The sequence below is a fragment of the Lactuca virosa genome, chromosome 8 (assembly GCF_052849685.1).
Source record: "Lactuca virosa cultivar CGN04683 chromosome 8, Lactuca_virosa_CGN04683_v6, whole genome shotgun sequence".
NCBI lineage: Eukaryota > Viridiplantae > Streptophyta > Magnoliopsida > Asterales > Asteraceae > Lactuca > Lactuca virosa.
This window is the reverse complement of record NC_136433.1, coordinates 181,832,516-181,853,176: the sequence shown is the minus strand read 5'-3', so window position 1 is coordinate 181,853,176 and position 20,661 is coordinate 181,832,516. Positions and strand designations below refer to the sequence as shown.

The 20,661-nt window shown below is 32.9% G+C and overlaps 1 protein-coding gene and 1 long non-coding RNA gene across 3 annotated transcripts; both read left to right on the top strand.

The window, feature by feature from the left end:
• Positions 1–12,811: 12,811 nt before the first annotated feature.
• On the top strand, positions 12,812–14,331 carry LOC145128264 (beta-hexosaminidase 1-like). 2 transcript variants are annotated; one of them, XM_079063067.1, is made up of 7 exons: positions 12,812–12,887; positions 12,957–13,037; positions 13,127–13,153; positions 13,253–13,434; positions 13,832–13,891; positions 13,977–14,010; positions 14,134–14,331. In XM_079063067.1, exons 4-7 carry the CDS (start codon positions 13,365–13,367, stop codon positions 14,234–14,236), a joined length of 267 nt encoding a protein of 88 aa, XP_078919193.1. In that variant the 5' UTR covers positions 12,812–12,887; positions 12,957–13,037; positions 13,127–13,153; positions 13,253–13,364; the 3' UTR covers positions 14,237–14,331. The 2 variants fall into 2 exon arrangements, with proteins under 2 accessions (XP_078919193.1, XP_078919192.1); XM_079063066.1 differs by having other exon boundaries at positions 12,821–13,037.
• An 80-nt stretch (positions 14,332–14,411) lies between these two features.
• LOC145134877 (uncharacterized) lies at positions 14,412–16,077 on the top strand. The gene is made up of 5 exons (XR_013719404.1): positions 14,412–14,697; positions 14,847–14,995; positions 15,076–15,188; positions 15,286–15,418; positions 15,877–16,077. It is a non-coding gene; the product is annotated as an uncharacterized LOC145134877 (long non-coding RNA).
• Positions 16,078–20,661: the final 4,584 nt, after the last annotated feature.

Here is a 20,661-nt window from a genome sequence, read left to right as displayed (position 1 = left end):
GATCCCTTTAATATCAATGTATTACAATTTTTTGGCATGATGTTATTAGATGAAATTTATTGGTTTGGTATATATTTATTTCAATATTTTTGTATTATGCATAAAAGAGTATTGTAAAGGCACGTCGTATATGCATATCGTAAATCATTGCTGAAGTTTATGACATGTAAATGCGTGTCATCTTCATTTATGACAGGGGCTTTAATGATACGCAATGCGTGTCCTAAAGGCGCGTCGTAAGGTTACGACACGAAAATGCGTGTCGTCTTCCTTTATGACAAGCCTTCCTTGATACGCATTGCGTGTCGTAAATGAGTGTCATAAATCTGTGTCGTAAATGCGCGTCGTAAATAGAGGACGCGCAAAAGCGTGTCGTCTCTCATTATAACAGGGCCTTCCTTGACACGCATTTGCGCATCGTCTGAGCGTTTTACGACATACATTGCGCGTCGTAAAAGGTTGTTTTTCTAGTAGTGGACATCACAAAAGGTCAATACATGTAAGGTTAGAATTCCAATACATTTTAGACAGTGACAAGAATTTGGAATTGTGAAATGAGAATCATTGGAATAGTGTCCAGTCGATCTGTTCACGAAGGAAGGACCATAGAAAGGCATAATATACATGTTCATAACATGGCATAATTGATGTTATTTAATTCAAGTGTTTAGTTGATTACTTGAAACATTATACAATGAATAAATTCGTAATTGTTATGGTGACTAAGTAATAGAGATTATTTATATTGAACATGGTTGAGACCATTGTTAATTAGTTTATTATTGTGTTTCGTTTTGCATGTTTTACTTCCTGAATAATTTGATTATTCGAATTCCACTGCGCTCATACTTTTGGAAGTAATTAGTGAATTACGACTATCATGAATTGAATTGTAGATTGTCTATAGGGATTAGACATTGCAATAAGATTGCTAAAATGTTCATGAGTACTTAGAAAATAGAGATTTTGAGTATTGGATAAACCCATGCTCAGAGAATTACTTCATGGATTTTATCACAAGTAATTATGAGACGATAATATTTTATATTCTTGAAACAGAGATATCTGAGTTGTAATTTGAAAGTCGGTTGTGCATTGGTATTGCGAAAACACATCAGTAACTAGATGTTACAAAACGTCGTATCATGCGTGATTTGATAAGTAAAAGATACAAAAATATGAGTCAAAGTTTATCCGCTCCTTTTGCCCTAAAGGGAAAAGTGATATCTTTGGTCCCCTCGATGATTTGATGTCGACATCTGAAGTGCTTGGCCAAGCTCAGAGTGAATTGATGTGTTCAATGAGTAGTTTGATTTCAGTCGTCATAAATCGGGAAATCGAGAAACAAAATTTTGGACAATGAGATTGATTTCAATCCAGGTCTCATTTCCATACGATATCTAGAAAAACGGAGGAATATTTGATCACTTATCTAAAGGGCAAATGTCTAATTAAATCAGAGTTCGACAGTTGCTTTGGAAAACATCCTTTGTTGTTTAATTTAGAAGTTATACCTGTAATTTAGTTTTAGACTTATCCAAGTCGGAGACTGTTGGAGTAGGTGTCTAAGCCAATAACTAAATTAGTATAATCTTAAATTATTAGCAAAGTCCTTTTGGGTTGCCCTCAAACCTAGTAATTGACTGGAATGCTTTTTGGATAGAGATATTGGTTTATTAATTTATTATATAGTAAATAAATTAATTATAAATCAAAATAAATGATTTATTAATATATTATGAGAATAATATATTAATTAGAAATAATATTACTTAATTAAGAATTAATCAGAAACTAATTGGAATTAATTTTGGGATTAATTGGATAATCTAAAAGTGGAAGGACTAAAGGTGACAATGTTCAAAACTTGAAAATTGACCAATTCTAGAACCTCCCTAGGAGGGGTTCAAATTCTATATGGTCTTTATGGGTTTTCTTAGGCGACAAGGAAGCCTAAGAGTCCTTAGGGAGCAAGGAAAGGGGATAAGGCTTATCTAAGGAAACCTGCCTTATCCTAGTTCCCTTAGTCACCTATATAAACCCTCGTAAGGGTTCATAATTTCTTCCATCCTTCTACAAGAGTGAGAATCGAAATTTCTCATTCCCTCTCCTCTCTCCTATTAAACCTTTAACTTTCTAGGGTTTGGGTGTGAGCCATTAGAGACACGGGATTTCTGGTGCTTGCTTTCTGAAGACCCATAAAAAAGGATTACTAGTTTATTTGCAATAATAAAATATGGTATGTATTTCTAATAACCCTTTTTATTTTCGAAAATAGCATTGTAGTTCTAGGGTTCTTGATATTCAATAATTTTTTGCAAATCATAGTGAGAACATATATCCTTTAGGGTGCATATGAACTTAAGGTTTATGTTTTTCCAGCCAAAATAGATCTTTTGTAACATATAAAACCCATCAGCAGTATTCATAGTCGTTATTATGAATCTATAAAGAAGATTTATCAGCAATTCCAAGTCATAATACTGATTGATCTACTTATGAGAATGATGTTTAGGCTAGATATAGTGAGATCTTTATAGTGGGATTTCCAAACAGTATACTCTGTATAGAAAATAGACCCTACCTCCGATATGATCTTACTTGGTTATCCATTAGTTGATAGATCTTGATGTAGACATTGGAATTGTTGGTCACGAGGAATATAAGACTAAGAATTAGTTATATTCATATCTAGGTCTTTCCAAAGGAAAAGCTACAATGTTAGGCGAAGTGCTGCCCAAATCACAAGTCATCCACTTTAACAAGTGAGTGCACAGTTACTTTCATCTTACACATAGACATGAAGTATTTAACTACTTAGATGTTATGTGTGCCTATTATCTGTATATACAATACTTGTACTCAATATGGATTATTTGGTTATAGTATATATTTTGATAAAGTAGTGAACTATTTATTTTATCATACCTAAAGCATATAGGGTAGTGAAGGGTTATGGAAACTAAATCATGACGTGAGGTTGTATCCAACATGACATTGTTGTACTACTAGGGATTAGTCATCTAGTAGGATATAGAGGACGGCCACAGACTATCCTACACAAGTGTCTTGAAACATGGACATGATTGCAACCTTTAGGTGTTTATAAGTTATGTACAGACACGTTTACAACATGTAGGTGTCAATTAACCATACATGGGCAGGTATTTAACTTGTAGATGTTAAACAGACCATACATGGGTAGGTCTTCGACCTGTAGGTGATAAATGAACAACACATGGGCAGGTCTACGACCTGTAGATGTTAATGAACTATACGTTCATACGTGTACTCTATTTACCCCATGGTTTCCTTGATGACATATATTACTAAGGAATCCCCGAAACGGTATTGTCTACTCAATCATCCTTAGGATAGGTCCCACGAGATCATCACCTTAGGATCGGGGAGTGAGAATAACGCAAATATGTAACCGGGTTATTTGTTTGATGCGAAATATATAATTAAAACAAATTAATTATAATATTGTGGGTTGAAAACCCTATGTGCTCACCAGACTCCCAAGCCTGGCCCACTCAGTTTCTTTGTATCACAAATATAGGTACGATGGTTCAGGGATATATTGATGTTTGAATCTACCAAGAGATTTAAGGAGATTTAGGCCATTAAATAATTTGATGTAAGGCCTGTAAAGAATAGCTTATGAAAGATCTAGTATGCTCAAGAATCATATTAAAGTGATATTGCTAATTAACATATGATACTAATGGGTCACACTAACAACAACTTGATATAATTTATTATTTATTAGAAATTGATTTTAATAAATATTCAATAAACTATTATAATTAATTGGAAATTATTTATTTATTGGAAATACTAATTTTCATTAGCAAGTAACATAATATATATCATATGGTATGATTTAATAAGTCATGTACAACATTTTGAACTAGATAATTTTTTTGTCTTTTACCAAAAAGTTAAAGTTTATATTTTATAAACTTGGTTTATAAAATATAAACCTTTTGTCTTCTTCCTTTTATTATTTTTATAAAATAAGAGTCAAAAGACAAGAATATGGCTTTCATGTTAATTTATTCAAAAGTAATAGGTATGGGAGAAAGCATGGTGGACAAACTTGTCTAAAGGGATTAATGGTTAAGGATCTTTACATTAAGTCTTCACTTTAACTAGCTTAGAGGCTTTCATGTTGTGTGTCCTCTTTTACATGCAAATTTTGAAAATCATATTCTCTCCCTCATTCTCCCTTGTTTTGTTAAGAACACCTGAAGATTACTTGCATTTATACTCTCTTGAAGTTCGTACTTTGGTTATGAACATCAAGTTTAAGAGTTAAGAGTTTATGGACTAGCATCTACATCAAGTTGAGTCATTGTTGGTGTCTCAAAGGTTCAACATTCTTCATCAACTTCCAAGCCTCCCAAAAGTACCCAAAGAACAACAAAGGTTGTTATTTCTTCATCCTTTATATGGTTGATGTTTAAATATTTCTATAACTTGCAAGATGATCCTTGGTGGGTGTAAAATCTTTATGTTAGTTTTGAAATTTAAAGTCTTCCGTTTGCCATGATATGAGTTTTTGAAACTAGTTTTGAACTAAAACCCAACAATTTGTATCAAGAGCCACCTTGCAAGTTTGGTTAGATTTTTTGATTTTTGGAAATCTTAGTTTTTGGAGAATATGGATAAGTTGTTTTTGTATAAAAATAAGTTCATACATATTTTCTATGACAACTTTATAATTGTTGTTTTTTTTTTTACAAAAGTTTCATGCATCTTTTGTCATTTAAAGTTGTCTTAGAAAAACAAAGGTTGTTTTATGTGTATGTTGATGTGCATAAAATAGCCAAGGACCATTGTGTTTGTTGTGTTGGTTTATAAAAATAGTTGTAATAATTTATTTATTCATATGGTATGTAATAAATTAAATAGATTAGTTTTCTTGTTTATTTTTGTAAAGTAATAGATTAGTTTTTATAAATAATTTATTTGTACAAAAATGTAACAAGAAATGAAGTTGGAACCATTTTTTGAAGACAAAAGAGCAATTTTCGAATCTAAAAGGTGTGCATGATTTTCAGTGACATTTTTTAAAAACTGTCACTAATGTTGTTTACAAAGGGTTGTTAGAATTTTAGCGACAGTTGCCGAATTTTAGCTTTCAAGAAGTTTTTCCAATCTTTTGCAAGCAATTGGTCTTTACTCAAATGGGAGCTTCTTCAACAACATTACAAGAAGATTTTTGGTCCCCTTAAATGTCCCTTTAGGAATGGACTTGGCATTTTTGTGTTGGCTCACAAAAAAATTGTCATTAGTTGGCTATGTTTATGCACATATCTTTTTATGCATGTTTGGGTTGTTTATTTTATGCAATTATTATGTGTGGTTGATAAATTAGTTTTTCACATGCTAAAATAATTTTGGACAAAATAAACATCACATGGAGTTTTGGTTTTCAAAATTGGACATAAGATGTAACAAGTTATTATTTTATAAATAAAATCCGGTTTTATAAAATCGTTAATAACGACAAATTTTGAAATACTTCATTATAAGTTTAAAATGGTGATTTTTGTAACTTATAAAAACTCCATATATATAAGTAATAAAATGAAGTGTTATTAAAGATATAAAAGGTTCAAATGCACTCAAAATTAATACCGGTTATTAAAATTGAATTGCGTCAAATTATATAAAAACTAGCTTTTTATATAGAACCTTTAAAAGTGATTTTCCTTTGAAAATTGATACCATAGTTTATTATATGCAAGTAATAACCATGATATCATATGTTTTTTAAACTAGAATTATAAAACATATAAACACCCATATTTTACAAACCTCAAATCTATGCAATCATTTTGAAAAGCACCCGCACATCTCTTGTATGCACTAGTGGGATAAAGGATACCTAACCGCTTAGTGTTATCTTTTGATGGTCGGGGTGTCTTTGTGATTTCTATAACCAAGTTATAGGCCGATCACACATGTTTTTCAAGTTGGATGATTTGATCGGAAATCTTTTGTGATAAATGATACCTAAGCATGTATTTGTTTTGCAAGTTGGATCCTAGACTTTGATAATTAATGTTTTTGGAAGCTAAAAGGGTATTAATTATTAAAGATTAAATATTGAAAATACTAAATGAATTTTGTTAAATATTTGTAGTTAAATAATCATTTCTCATTATCATGAATTGTCATTTTCTTTAATGAATTAATGAAACAATAACATTCAATAGATAATACTTCAATGAATGAGTTCATGTCTTATGAGACAATCTCATGAGAGATATGAAATTGTATACACTTAAAGGTCGAAGTCTTAAACTATTTGCTTTGAGCAATAAACCTAAACATGATACTTACTAAAGGCATCATTGTGATGCTAAAGATGCTTCTAACATCAAGCTAGGAATAGTTATTCATGACTTCTAGGAAGTATTGGATAATTTAAACATATATCTGATGATATAACAGGTAAAGCAATATTCCAATAAATACAGCGATATTTTATTTAAAGCTAGTTGATTACGACATCCTTCTTTAAAGTTCGAATCGAAAATAAGGATCCTAGACTTAATTTAAATTTATGGGTTTATAATTAAGGATAAAAATCAACTAACTTGAGTTCTCATTTTCTTATATTTTGAAATATCTTATGAAGATAGAAATGGTCTTCCTCATTCTTAAGGAAATAGTTTTCCTCATTCTTCTAGAGATGGTCTTCCAATTTCAAGTCAATGTAAAATTGTTTTCCCTTCCTTAGGGAATGATGGAACTAGACATCATCTTCTTCTCCTGTAACTCTCCCGACATCATGTTTTCCTCAAGTTGAAAGATGCAAGACTACTCAATCTATATTGGCATATAAACATCAAGATGAGAACTTTGTGTGTATGCATGTTCTAAAAGGAAATCGTACATTGACAAGTTGGATAGAATGTGTGTCATTTTCCCAAGGAAGAAATCCATTGATTTGGTTCTTATTTTCCTTCCAAAGTCATATGATCAGTATATTGTGAACTTTTATATGAGAATTATCGATGTGGCCCTAATTGATCTGACCCAAACATTGATTGTTGTTGAAGCAGAAATGCTTAAGAGCATATCTAAAGCAGAGATGCTTATTGGGTCTAATTCCAAGGTTTCCATGGACATTGACAATGGTGACGATGGTGGTCCAGAAAAGATTTCTCTTCCCAATAGAAAGGGGTTGTCCAAGATCAAACTGTTTGATCATATGGTAAAGAGAAATGGCTAGTTATGGGATCGTTCCATGTGTTGACCCCAAAGAGTCTATTTGTTTTACTACCAATTAAAGGGACATTGGAAACAAAGTTGTCCAAAATACCTGAAAGATCTTAGAGATAATAAGTCAATTCGTGTGACTCTACTTCAGGTACATCCATTATCTGAATCCATTGTTTTATAGATTCTTATTCGCAGACTCTTAATACATGATGTGATTATCACATTTTGATAGTATTAAAGGAGCTAAGAGAAAGAAGGAAGCTTGAGCAAGGTGACCTAAATATAATCATGAGAAGTGGACTTTGGTCACATGGTTCGAAGATCAGAATTTGGAGCTACTACTAAGGAGTTGAGATAATTTAATAGATTTCTATGACTCTTAGGAGATGTCTAGAAACATAGTTTTTCATTTTATGCGTTGTAAGGACAAGTTCCAATTTTTGGTTTATTTTCAATAAAAGTGAAAATCGGTTTATCTGGTTGCCTTATTTTATATATTTCCTTGAAATGGAATTTAGGAACGTGTTGGTTACATTTCTAATATTAGCAATATTAATTGTGGATTTGATTCTTATGATATCGCTTGTGGTATTGTCATAATTGACGAAGTGAAAAGAAATCTCATCACCAACCGGACAGATACCTGGTGTTGTACAAGTCGTATTGTACAGTATATGAGAATCTTGTTCATTGGAAAAAATTATGACTAATTCATTGATCACTTGTTTATGTGAGTCAAGTGAAGGACTAATGGATCCAGTACATGTTGATATGGACTATTCAGATGCACCACAAAGGACGATAACTCTATCCGTCATGATTTACTGATGTTTCAGTGAATATGGTTGTATTTATAAGATTAAGCATAATTCTGATACCTTGAAAAGATTCAAAGAGTAGCAGAATGAATAAGAAGAATCTATTAGGCAGAAAGATAAAAGTTTCCCCAATATGAAAGGAAAGGATAGTACTTTAGTATCATGTTTTATGATCATCTTAGTAATTGTTAAATTGTATCACAATTGACTCCTCCAATAACATCTTAGAGCAATTGTATGACCAAGAAGAGGAATCGAACATTGTTGGAAATGGTTCGATCATAGATAAGTCATACTTTGTTCCAATCAAGTTTTAGAGTCATACTCTAGTAACTACAAATCATATTTTTAAACTCATTTCTAATTAAGAAGGTTGAAAAATCCTTGAAATATATGGAGTAAAGATATTTTCTTACTCTAGAACATATAGAATTGGAGTTGTGATGTTTTCGTTAATCAAGAAACAAAAGATAAACTGAGACCTATTCTCTGAAGTGTTTTCTTGTCGAGAATCCACACGAACTTTTGAATATTTGTTTTAGCTCATCAAGGAATTTTCCTTGAGAGAAAACTCATATGTAAAGAAGTCAGTGGGAGTCGTATTGATCTTGAGAGTTTCGAGATTCAATCGACAATAAACCTTTTAGTTATCACTAGCACGTGACCTGAGGTTGATAACCTATCATGTTTGGTTGACACATTCTTATTTATGTGCACTTCTAGTTGAGTTGGCAATGCTTATGAGTTCTATGTTTTCATTTAACTGCAAAAGCAAAAAGCATGTTGGTCAGTGAAGTACATTGATCAATATGGGTGAGCTTCTAACAACATGGAATCATTGGTAGGCCCTTGAGCTGTCCAAGGGCAATAAATTTAGAATTTTGAAGTTCCGTCCATGAAGGAAATCTAAATTTGAATTTGGTTTGTCCTAAACCTTATCTTATGACTGTAGGTTGTAATTGATAGATTCACATGGAATTGACTCTAATTCATGAAAGTGATTATGAGGAATCACTTTTGCTAATAGATTTTAAAGATATGATAAAGATCAAGATGGATATTGGCTATGTTAATTGCATTCTCAAATTCATAATATGATTACAACATCCCTCTTCATATTTCGAATTGTGAGGAATGGCAAGGATACATTTAAACTTTCAAGACATATATATATAACTTATGAAAGGGTTTAAACACATATATGCTATCCAATGAAGGTGTATAAGATTAGGAAGTCTAGTTGGACACTTATCGAATCATCGTGTAATAGAAATCTGTACTTCAGTAAGAAAGTCAAGAGTGTTCATTTCTAGAAATCCAGTTTATTTATGGTACATGTCAAAGCTAGTGGGAGCATAATTGTTATGCTAGTATTGCATGTTGACAATACTGTTCGTAGGGAACAAAGTTCTCAATTTCCAAACTTCAAAGTTTTGGAATTGTTTCGCTTTGATAGACTTAAAGGAGAGGCACTCATACTTTGTTTCGAATATAAAGGATTAGATCGTATAGTTTAATAGAACATAGTCATAGACACATGTGAATATCATGTTAAAATGGTTCAACATAGGAAATTCCATATATGAAAAATATTATAGCAAGAGATTGAATAGATATCGGATAAAATGAATCTAGTCCCATATGCTTCGGATATATGATCAATTACATATGTTGTAGTATTCACATATTCTGATTTTTCCAAATGCCTTGAGCATTAAGAGGAAAAAGGATTATAATTTTTTTGTGTGACTAGAGCTGTTAAACAACTATCAATAACAATATGAGGTTTACTGAAGATTGGTTGCTTGTGGAGAATTGGAAGTATGGTATTAATTTGGACGGACCATAGTGACATGATCCTGGATTGAGATGACTCTTGATCAGAATTGATTGTCATATGGGAATATGTAAATGTTTCCATAATGGGAGTTGATTATTAAATCTACATGTGAGTTATACACTTTAATGCAAGAGAAGTGTTCAAGGAGTCAACCTTGAATTTGAACCTTCATTATCATGGAATTGTTTCTAGTAACAAAGTTCCAATGGAACATTCTTTAATATCGTGGGCTCAGTCTCTGTGACTTTGAAGCCTCGACCACTACTAGAAAACAGCCCTTTAATGACGCGCAAACAATGACATACGCTGATAGAGGACGCGTATTTGTGCGTGCCCTAAAAAATAATGTCAGTTTTGCAAAATTTGAAGGGTAGAGGACACGCATTTGTGTGCGCCCTAAAATTAGTGTCCAATAAAAAAAATTAAAAACACGGAGGACACTATCCTAAAAAGCGTGTCGTGTTACCCTGTCGCTTTATAATTTTAGTCTATGAGCACGCGTTTTCGTTTTTTAATAGCCAGGGGGAAGTGAAATCCAAAAAATTAAAAACCCCGCCTGTTGCGTCTCCTCCTTCCGCAGACCACCACTATCTTGCACCACCACCATGGTCGTCGCACCTACATCTCACCACCTGCAACCTCAACACAATTGACCATCACCACCATTCCTACCATCCATCGCCGCCCTACCATCTTCTCCATCACCACCTCTTTCTTGTTCCATGTGAAACCCTAAAATCGGTACCAACAACTAATAGGGTTTGGAGAAAAAGTTGATCTAAGAAAAATCAAAGCAAACGAGTTAGAAGATGCTACCATATACTCGTGCAAAGCTGCTCAGGTAGGTTATTTACTAATTTTTGTCTTTAATTCTAAAGATATTTCCTTCGATTCTAACCCTAGTTCGTTCTCTCCCCCCCTTCCCCCCTTTCCATCGCAAACACACATGGATTATGATTTCCTTATCTATTCCTATGGGGTTCACGAAGCGTGGTTTATACATCTAGGGTTTCTGAATTTCGAGTATTATGCACACAAATATCAGAAGAAATATGGTCAACCAGGTCAAATACGGTCTGATTCCAGTTCTCAAAGCCCTCAACTCCGATTGACATGTGATTAAGGCTGGAAAGTTTCATCTATTGGTTTCGCTAGCTTTGGGAATCCCAAAGGGGATTGTGGTGTTGGATTTACTCAAGGAAGTTGTCATATAGACGTCATATCAATTGTTGAACAGGTACCACAATCCTTATTTTTCTATTTGTATATCTTTGTTTCTAGTTATTGTGATGCTTGTTCTCGGTAAAAACTTAAAAGGTGGAGCCATTTTTGGATATTGCAACCATATACAGTCATGTACATCACAAGCAAACGAGAAGAAAGACAAAGGGTACCAAGAGCCTATCATTCATATGTGAGGAACTTCTGGGCATATCTCTTTCAAAGGTTTTGTCTCTTTTTCCTATTTTTATTTCTGTGCATTTGCATTTGGTATTTTAGGATGATTTACAAATGTCCTGTTTTGAACTCTGAAAAAGTATAATAATCTTGTTTCAGGAACTTCAATGCAGTGATTATGATGAAGAACAGAAATTAGGGTTTGATGAAATAGGATCAAACAGAGAAAGATTGAAAGAATGAAGATGATGAAATAGGAACTTCTAGACATCCCTCTACCGTGAACTTTCTCTCTATTTATTATAATCCTAGCCCACCTAGGTGAATTTCCTGTTTTGCCCTTAACTGGGCCTTCTAGACAAAACCTATAAAATTCTTGCTTAAATGGTATTTGGGTCCAACAATACTCATTTCCTTCGTGTTCATTTGTTCATATAGTAAGAAAGTCTTTGAGTTGACGCAGAGCATTTTCTGAATACACGCCATGAACACCTGGTGAAATCACTCCCGTCGGAATCCAAAAAACTTCAGTAAAACAGTCCCACAACACTTCAATCGACCTGTAGCAAAGAACAACACTTCAATCGTGAACCCACAAGTGCCCACTTCTATGTTTTGATTGACATCATATATATCGATAAAGTGTTTGTAACTCTTCCCCAGTTTGCTTGTGATGTCAAGATCCCAGGGATCTTTGAAATTACTCCTTCCATCTTTAATATCATTTCCCCTGAATATGAATCAAAGGTCCCTCCAACTAATTCCAAAGTTTTATATAACCATGAATAACTTGGATCCACCATCTGAGCTGACTTAACAGAACTTGCATTGAAACCACCATTATTGCCCCCTTCTTCACCAGCTTCAACGCCTATCTGTTTGAAAGGATGAACACCCCGAGCACACTGACAGATCATATCTGCTTCTGGGAAATCAAGTTCAGATGGTCCAGACATAGGATACTGATGAATGGCATTGGGAAGGCCCAGGTGTGCCTTCATCTTGTAAGGAAAAAGTCGGCAATAAGTATAGGTTATCTTCAACTCTTCATAATCCCACTTCTTTATTTTCTTTTATCATTATATTCTTGGAAGTAAATTTGTAGAGCAAACTTTTTATCCTCATTAATTTCAAGTTTTCTTTTGATCTAAATTTGCATTTGGGACTCGATGTTGCATCATACCTCATTACAAGGCAAGTTTATGACTACCCTTATGAAGAAACACATTGGCTGTTGGGTTAATCGGTGTGTTCACGGATCATCCGGGTCATGGGTCGAAGTTGTGGATCAGTTCATGGGTTTACAATAGTTTAGCATATTGTAACTGAGTTGTTTATTCTTGTATATTAGAAGTTTTATTAGAGTCTACCAGGTCAAAAGTCATGGGCTTATTTCTCCTGGCTTTTAGGAAGTTCATGTAGAAGTAGGTTAGCTACCTTTTCTTTAGGATTAAGTTTGTTTGTTTCTTATTTAAACGTTAACTGTGAGATCAATAAAAAGTGTTCAGGTAGTAAACACAAATCTACATTAAGTTAGTCTAAGTGTGTGTGATTGTGTGTGTTTTCAAAGGGCCTGATCCAACATTGGCATGGTAAGTGAAATTATTTAAACAATTTTTTTTTTTTAATTTTCTCTACTTTGTTATTTATATTTCATACAGATTTCGTCAAAGTGTGTCCCTTAATAAGACCAATCAGAAAGAGAATGGTGTATGGAGATTTGCATTCGTATGATTTTCCAGGTTTTTGACTTTTTTTTATCATAATTATCGTTATGCAATATTATTCACTTCCTTTTTGGGGTTCTTAATCAATTTATGTCCAATTGCAGGCAATGGGAACATATAAAGACGTTATGGTAGGATCATCAAACTTTACAGATCTCTTTTTTATACTTATCAAAATCACGATTTTGTAATAATGAGGTTTTGATGGAATTTATATTGTTGATGTGCAGATTGAAAAGGTATGGATGATATGAGACAAAAAGCTTGGCGTGGTGTAGCCAGAGAACTAATGTGGCCAGAAGCTTTACATTTTGTCAACTTGATGCATCTAAGTAGAACTTCATGATTGCTAATTTGTTAAGAGAATGGTGGATTTGGAACTGTTTACAAGGATCAGTTAGATTCAGAGAAGGTAAAATATTCAAAACGGTGTCTTTCGTATTTACAATAGTCGTACACTTGCTACAATTAATGTACTCTTACACAAAAGTTTGAACAATTAGTAAACAGAAACTTCTGTTCCTTTTTTATTTTTCCTTGCTGACAAAATATCTAAATTGTTAAATTCTTGAAGTCACAAATTGTATAAAGTTTGGCGCAATATAGTTTCATAATTCGCTATTAGGGTTGTCAATTTGTGCTCGTTTGCTAGCTTCGTTTAGATATTATAAAGTTGCATTGAAATATCTAACAATATAGCACTATGAATCATATATGTTAATACAATCAAGGATTAAGAAACACAAAGATAAAGTATCTGTTTATGTTATTTATTTATCCACCATGCACTTAATTTATAATTTTTTTAGACATGCGAGAGATATTTCCCTTCGAGCTCTTCCATTTAGGAGGCGATGAAGTGAATACTGGTTAGTAGATTTTCCTTCTAATATTAAATGCTTTAACATAATATTAAAATTACTTTTAGTTATCTTATTCAACTTACATGTGCAGATTGCTGGAACAATACCCCACATGTGAAGCAATGGTAAATCATTTATCTTTTTTAATTATTAATCAACTAATTGTATTCCCACATTTGTATATTTACAATTTATACGTCTAGAAACATGTTTTATGGTTTTATATATAATTTTTAATCCTAATATAGGCTTAAGGAAAACAATTTGACAACAAAGGATGCATATCAGTACTTTGTGCTTCGGGCTCAAGATGTAAAGCTTCTGGCCACATTAGTTTCAAACATGGAGTAAAGGAATGTCTTTCATTTTGTTAATTTTCATTCCTCAGTCGCATGGTGCCTTTTTTCATTCCGTCATGGAATGGAATGGAATGGAATGAAAGCTTGCAATATAACCTATTTTTGTTTATTATCTTAAATAAATTACAATTTTATTTTCAAAGAATAAATTACATTTTTGATCCCTGTGTTAAGGTGCTTTTTATGGATGAAGTCCAAAAAATATCTTTTTTTGTGGTTTTGGTACTTAGTGACTTTCCACATCCTTTCCCCATAGTCATTTCACATGGGATAGGAACCAAAAATGTTATAAAAACCTTGAAAAAATGATCGAAATTGCAAAAAAAGGACTGGACAACAAAGATAGTGTTTCTTTAAATCCAAAAGAATCCCAAACTCAATATAGTACAACCACTCATGTCACAGAAGAATCCCAGATCCAAGATTTGACAAAAAGCAGAAAGGCATTTGGAGGTCTGTCATCAATTCATTGCTTTTCTTTCTTTTCATTCTATAATCTCATTATTCTTTTTTTCCATTTGGTCAATATGTTATCCAAGCAACAAAAGCCCTTTTTAGTCAGCTTACATTTGTGTGTTTTAATGATGACGAGGCTTGCTTAGAAAACCACCTGCTCCAAAAGGTCTAGTTGTTCTGGGAGGTGACCCAAAGCCCAATCAAGCATAACATCAGAAATCCTTCATATAAACAAGATGACATTCTACTAAAAAGGAAACTCGACATGCTTGCTTCCAGTCACCCTAATTTGAAGGTATATATATTATTTTTTTTTAAAATAGTTTATGATTTATTTTTTTTGAGACATAAAATAAAATGTTTATGAAATTGTAGTATTTTATACGGTTGATAGTCCATCAAAGTATTGGGTTGGAGGTAAAGGTTACATATCAAAAAACATGGCCTCAAAAGGATTTCCTTCTCCAAGTGATGATACACTTATACTTGTAAGAAACACCTTTTTCTTTTTAACATATTATGATTCCAATTCCAATTTCAGTTCCAATTCCGATTCCTTTGCTTATTTCATTCCGTTGTACTTAGGTGTGTGGGCCACGTGGAATGATGGAACATGTATCTGGTGGCAAAGCCAAAGATTGGTCACAAGGTGAGGTGAGTGGAGTACTCAAAGAACTTGGATACACAGAAGGAATGGTTTACAAGTTTTAAAACATTGGTGAGTTAAATTGTAGTTTTTTTTAATTACCAATAAATTAGTTGTTTTTTGTGTGGAAATGATTCCCTTTTATGTTAGATTGGGAATCATTGGATAATAGCAAATTTCCTATATTTGGCTGAAAACATGCAGACAAACTACTTTGATTCTTAGGTTGGCAAAAATACAAGTTTCACAATATTCAACCCAGGTAAGGAAGGACTAAGGACCAAGGAAAGGTTTTAAGTATACCTTGTGATTTAGGAGCATGGTAAATGTTTTAAGTATTTTTCTCTATGTAGATATGTTTAGGAGTATGGTTGGGTGGCTGGATTTGTTGGAGATTACCAATGTGACTCTTTATTTTGCATCACTTGCGTCATATATGATATGATGTGATATATTAAATATGAGTACAAAACTATTTATTAAATTTTGTTGAATAAATCCATTTGACTTGTTGTAGACAATTTGTGTAGGATTTCCGTGTTGTTCTTGATCAAGAGTTGGGATTGATATTGAAGCTAAGAGACATGATGATTGGTTGGATACATGAAGGGTTTTAGAGCTTCTTCAGACAGGTTAACGACGAGTTATTGAAACAAGAAGGTGCCCCTTTATAGCAATGTAGTATTAGGTTATATAGTTAGGGAAAACCTCTTAATAACAATGTACAATCAGATCCCTTTAATATCAATGTATTACAATTTTTTGGCATGATGTTATTAGATGAAATTTATTGGTTTGGTATATATTTATTTCAATATTTTTGTATTATGCATAAAAGAGTATTGTAAAGGCACGTCGTATATGCATATCGTAAATCATTGCTGAAGTTTATGACATGTAAATGCGTGTCATCTTCATTTATGACAGGGGATTTAATGATACGCAATGCGTGTCCTAAAGGCGCGTCGTAAGGTTACGACACGAAAATGCGTGTCGTCTTCCTTTATGACAAGCCTTCCTTGATACGCATTGCGTGTCGTAAATGAGTGTCATAAATCTGTGTCGTAAATGCGCGTCGTAAATAGAGGACGCGCAAAAGCGTGTCGTCTCTCATTATAACAGGGCCTTCCTTGACACGCATTTGCGCATCGTCTGAGCGTTTTACGACATACATTGCGCGTCGTAAAAGGTTGTTTTTCTAGTAGTGGACATCACAAAAGGTCAATACATGTAAGGTTAGAATTCCAATACATTTTAGACAGTGACAAGAATTTGGAATTGTGAAATGAGAATCATTGGAATAGTGTCCAGTCGATCTGTTCACGAAGGAAGGACCATAGAAAGGCATAATATACATGTTCATAACATGGCATAATTGATGTTATTTAATTCAAGTGTTTAGTTGATTACTTGAAACATTATACAATGAATAAATTCGTAATTGTTATGGTGACTAAGTAATAGAGATTATTTATATTGAACATGGTTGAGACCATTGTTAATTAGTTTATTATTGTGTTTCGTTTTGCATGTTTTACTTCCTGAATAATTTGATTATTCGAATTCCACTGCGCTCATACTTTTGGAAGTAATTAGTGAATTACGACTATCATGAATTGAATTGTAGATTGTCTATAGGGATTAGACATTGCAATAAGATTGCTAAAATGTTCATGAGTACTTAGAAAATAGAGATTTTGAGTATTGGATAAACCCATGCTCAGAGAATTACTTCATGGATTTTATCACAAGTAATTATGAGACGATAATATTTTATATTCTTGAAACAGAGATATCTGAGTTGTAATTTGAAAGTCGGTTGTGCATTGGTATTGCGAAAACACATCAGTAACTAGATGTTACAAAACGTCGTATCATGCGTGATTTGATAAGTAAAAGATACAAAAAATATGAGTCAAAGTTTATCCGCTCCTTTTGCCCTAAAGGGAAAAGTGATATCTTTGGTCCCCTCGATGATTTGATGTCGACATCTGAAGTGCTTGGCCAAGCTCAGAGTGAATTGATGTGTTCAATGAGTAGTTTGATTTCAGTCGTCATAAATCGGGAAATCGAGAAACAAAATTTTGGACAATGAGATTGATTTCAATCCAGGTCTCATTTCCATACGATATCTAGAAAAACGGAGGAATATTTGATCACTTATCTAAAGGGCAAATGTCTAATTAAATCAGAGTTCGACAGTTGCTTTGGAAAACATCCTTTGTTGTTTAATTTAGAAGTTATACCTGTAATTTAGTTTTAGACTTATCCAAGTCGGAGACTGTTGGAGTAGGTGTCTAAGCCAATAACTAAATTAGTATAATCTTAAATTATTAGCAAAGTCCTTTTGGGTTGCCCTCAAACCTAGTAATTGACTGGAATGCTTTTTGGATAGAGATATTGGTTTATTAATTTATTATATAGTAAATAAATTAATTATAAATCAAAATAAATGATTTATTAATATATTATGAGAATAATATATTAATTAGAAATAATATTACTTAATTAAGAATTAATCAGAAACTAATTGGAATTAATTTTGGGATTAATTGGATAATCTAAAAGTGGAAGGACTAAAGGTGACAATGTTCAAAACTTGAAAATTGACCAATTCTAGAACCTCCCTAGGAGGGGTTCAAATTCTATATGGTCTTTATGGGTTTTCTTAGGCGACAAGGAAGCCTAAGAGTCCTTAGGGAGCAAGGAAAGGGGATAAGGCTTATCTAAGGAAACCTGCCTTATCCTAGTTCCCTTAGTCACCTATATAAACCCTCGTAAGGGTTCATAATTTCTTCCATCCTTCTACAAGAGTGAGAATCGAAATTTCTCATTCCCTCTCCTCTCTCCTATTAAACCTTTAACTTTCTAGGGTTTGGGTGTGAGCCATTAGAGACACGGGATTTCTGGTGCTTGCTTTCTGAAGACCCATAAAAAAGGATTACTAGTTTATTTGCAATAATAAAATATGGTATGTATTTCTAATAACCCTTTTTATTTTCGAAAATAGCATTGTAGTTCTAGGGTTCTTGATATTCAATAATTTTTTGCAAATCATAGTGAGAACATATATCCTTTAGGGTGCATATGAACTTAAGGTTTATGTTTTTCCAGCCAAAATAGATCTTTTGTAACATATAAAACCCATCAGCAGTATTCATAGTCGTTATTATGAATCTATAAAGAAGATTTATCAGCAATTCCAAGTCATAATACTGATTGATCTACTTATGAGAATGATGTTTAGGCTAGATATAGTGAGATCTTTATAGTGGGATTTCCAAACAGTATACTCTGTATAGAAAATAGACCCTACCTCCGATATGATCTTACTTGGTTATCCATTAGTTGATAGATCTTGATGTAGACATTGGAATTGTTGGTCACGAGGAATATAAGACTAAGAATTAGTTATATTCATATCTAGGTCTTTCCAAAGGAAAAGCTACAATGTTAGGCGAAGTGCTGCCCAAATCACAAGTCATCCACTTTAACAAGTGAGTGCACAGTTACTTTCATCTTACACATAGACATGAAGTATTTAACTACTTAGATGTTATGTGTGCCTATTATCTGTATATACAATACTTGTACTCAATATGGATTATTTGGTTATAGTATATATTTTGATAAAGTAGTGAACTATTTATTTTATCATACCTAAAGCATATAGGGTAGTGAAGGGTTATGGAAACTAAATCATGACGTGAGGTTGTATCCAACATGACATTGTTGTACTACTAGGGATTAGTCATCTAGTAGGATATAGAGGACGGCCACAGACTATCCTACACAAGTGTCTTGAAACATGGACATGATTGCAACCTTTAGGTGTTTATAAGTTATGTACAGACACGTTTACAACATGTAGGTGTCAATTAACCATACATGGGCAGGTATTTAACTTGTAGATGTTAAACAGACCATACATGGGTAGGTCTTCGACCTGTAGGTGATAAATGAACAACACATGGGCAGGTCTACGACCTGTAGATGTTAACGAACTATACGTTCATACGTGTACTCTATTTACCCCATGGTTTCCTTGATGACATATATTACTAAGGAATCCCCGAAACGGTATTGTCTACTCAATCATCCTTAGGATAGGTCCCACGAGATCATCACCTTAGGATCGGGGAGTGAGAATAACGCAAATATGTAACCGGGTTATTTGTTTGATGCGAAATATATAATTAAAACAAATTAATTATAATATTGTGGGTTGAAAACCCTATGTGCTCACCAGACTCCCAAGCCTGGCCCACTCAGTTTCTTTGTATCACAAATATAGGTACGATGGTTCAGGGATATATTGATGTTTGAATCTACCAAGAGATTTAAGGAGATTTAGGCCATTAAATAATTTGATGTAAGGCCTGTAAAGAATAGCTTATGAAAGATCTAGTATGCTCAAGAATCATATTAAAGTGATATTGCTAATTAACATATGATACTAATGGGTCACACTAACAACAACTTGATATAATTTATTATTTATTAGAAATTGATTTTAATAAATATTCAATAAACTATTATAATTAATTGGAAATTATTTATTTATTGGAAATACTAATTTTCATTAGCAAGTAACATAATATATATCATATGGTATGATTTAATAAGTCATGTACAACATTTTGAACTAGATAATTTTTTTGTCTTTTACCAAAAAGTTAAAGTTTATATTTTATAAACTTGGTTTATAAAATATAAACCTTTTGTCTTCTTCCTTTTATTATTTTTATAAAATAAGAGTCAAAAGACAAGAATATGGCTTTCATGTTAATTTATTCAAAAGTAATAGGTATGGGAGAAAGCATGGTGGACAAACTTGTCTAAAGGGATTAATGGTTAAGGATCTTTACATTAAGTCTTCACTTTAACTAGCTTAGAGGCTTTCATGTTGTGTGTCCTCTTTTACATGCAAATTTTGAAAATCATATTCTCTCCCTCATTCTCCCTTGTTTTGTTAAGAACACCTGAAGATTACTTGCATTTATACTCTCTTGAAGTTCGTACTTTGGTTATGAACATCAAGTTTAAGAGTTAAGAGTTTATGGACTAGCATCTACATCAAGTTGAGTCATTGTTGGTGTCTCAAAGGTTCAACATTCTTCATCAACTTCCAAGCCTCCCAAAAGTACCCAAAGAACAACAAAGGTTGTTATTTCTTCATCCTTTATATGGTTGATGTTTAAATATTTCTATAACTTGCAAGATGATCCTTGGTGGGTGTAAAATCTTTATGTTAGTTTTGAAATTTAAAGTCTTCCGTTTGCCATGATATGAGTTTTTGAAACTAGTTTTGAACT

Coding starts and splice junctions, on each gene's coding strand:
- LOC145128264 (XM_079063067.1), top strand. CDS start 13,365: ATGATTGCTAATTTGTTAAGAGAATGGTGGATTTGGAACTGTTTACAA. Junction 13,435..13,831: donor ATCAGTTAGATTCAGAGAAG/GTAAAATATTCA, acceptor TAATTTTTTTAG/ACATGCGAGAGATATTTCCC. Junction 14,011..14,133: donor ACCCCACATGTGAAGCAATG/GTAAATCATTTA, acceptor ATCCTAATATAG/GCTTAAGGAAAACAATTTGA.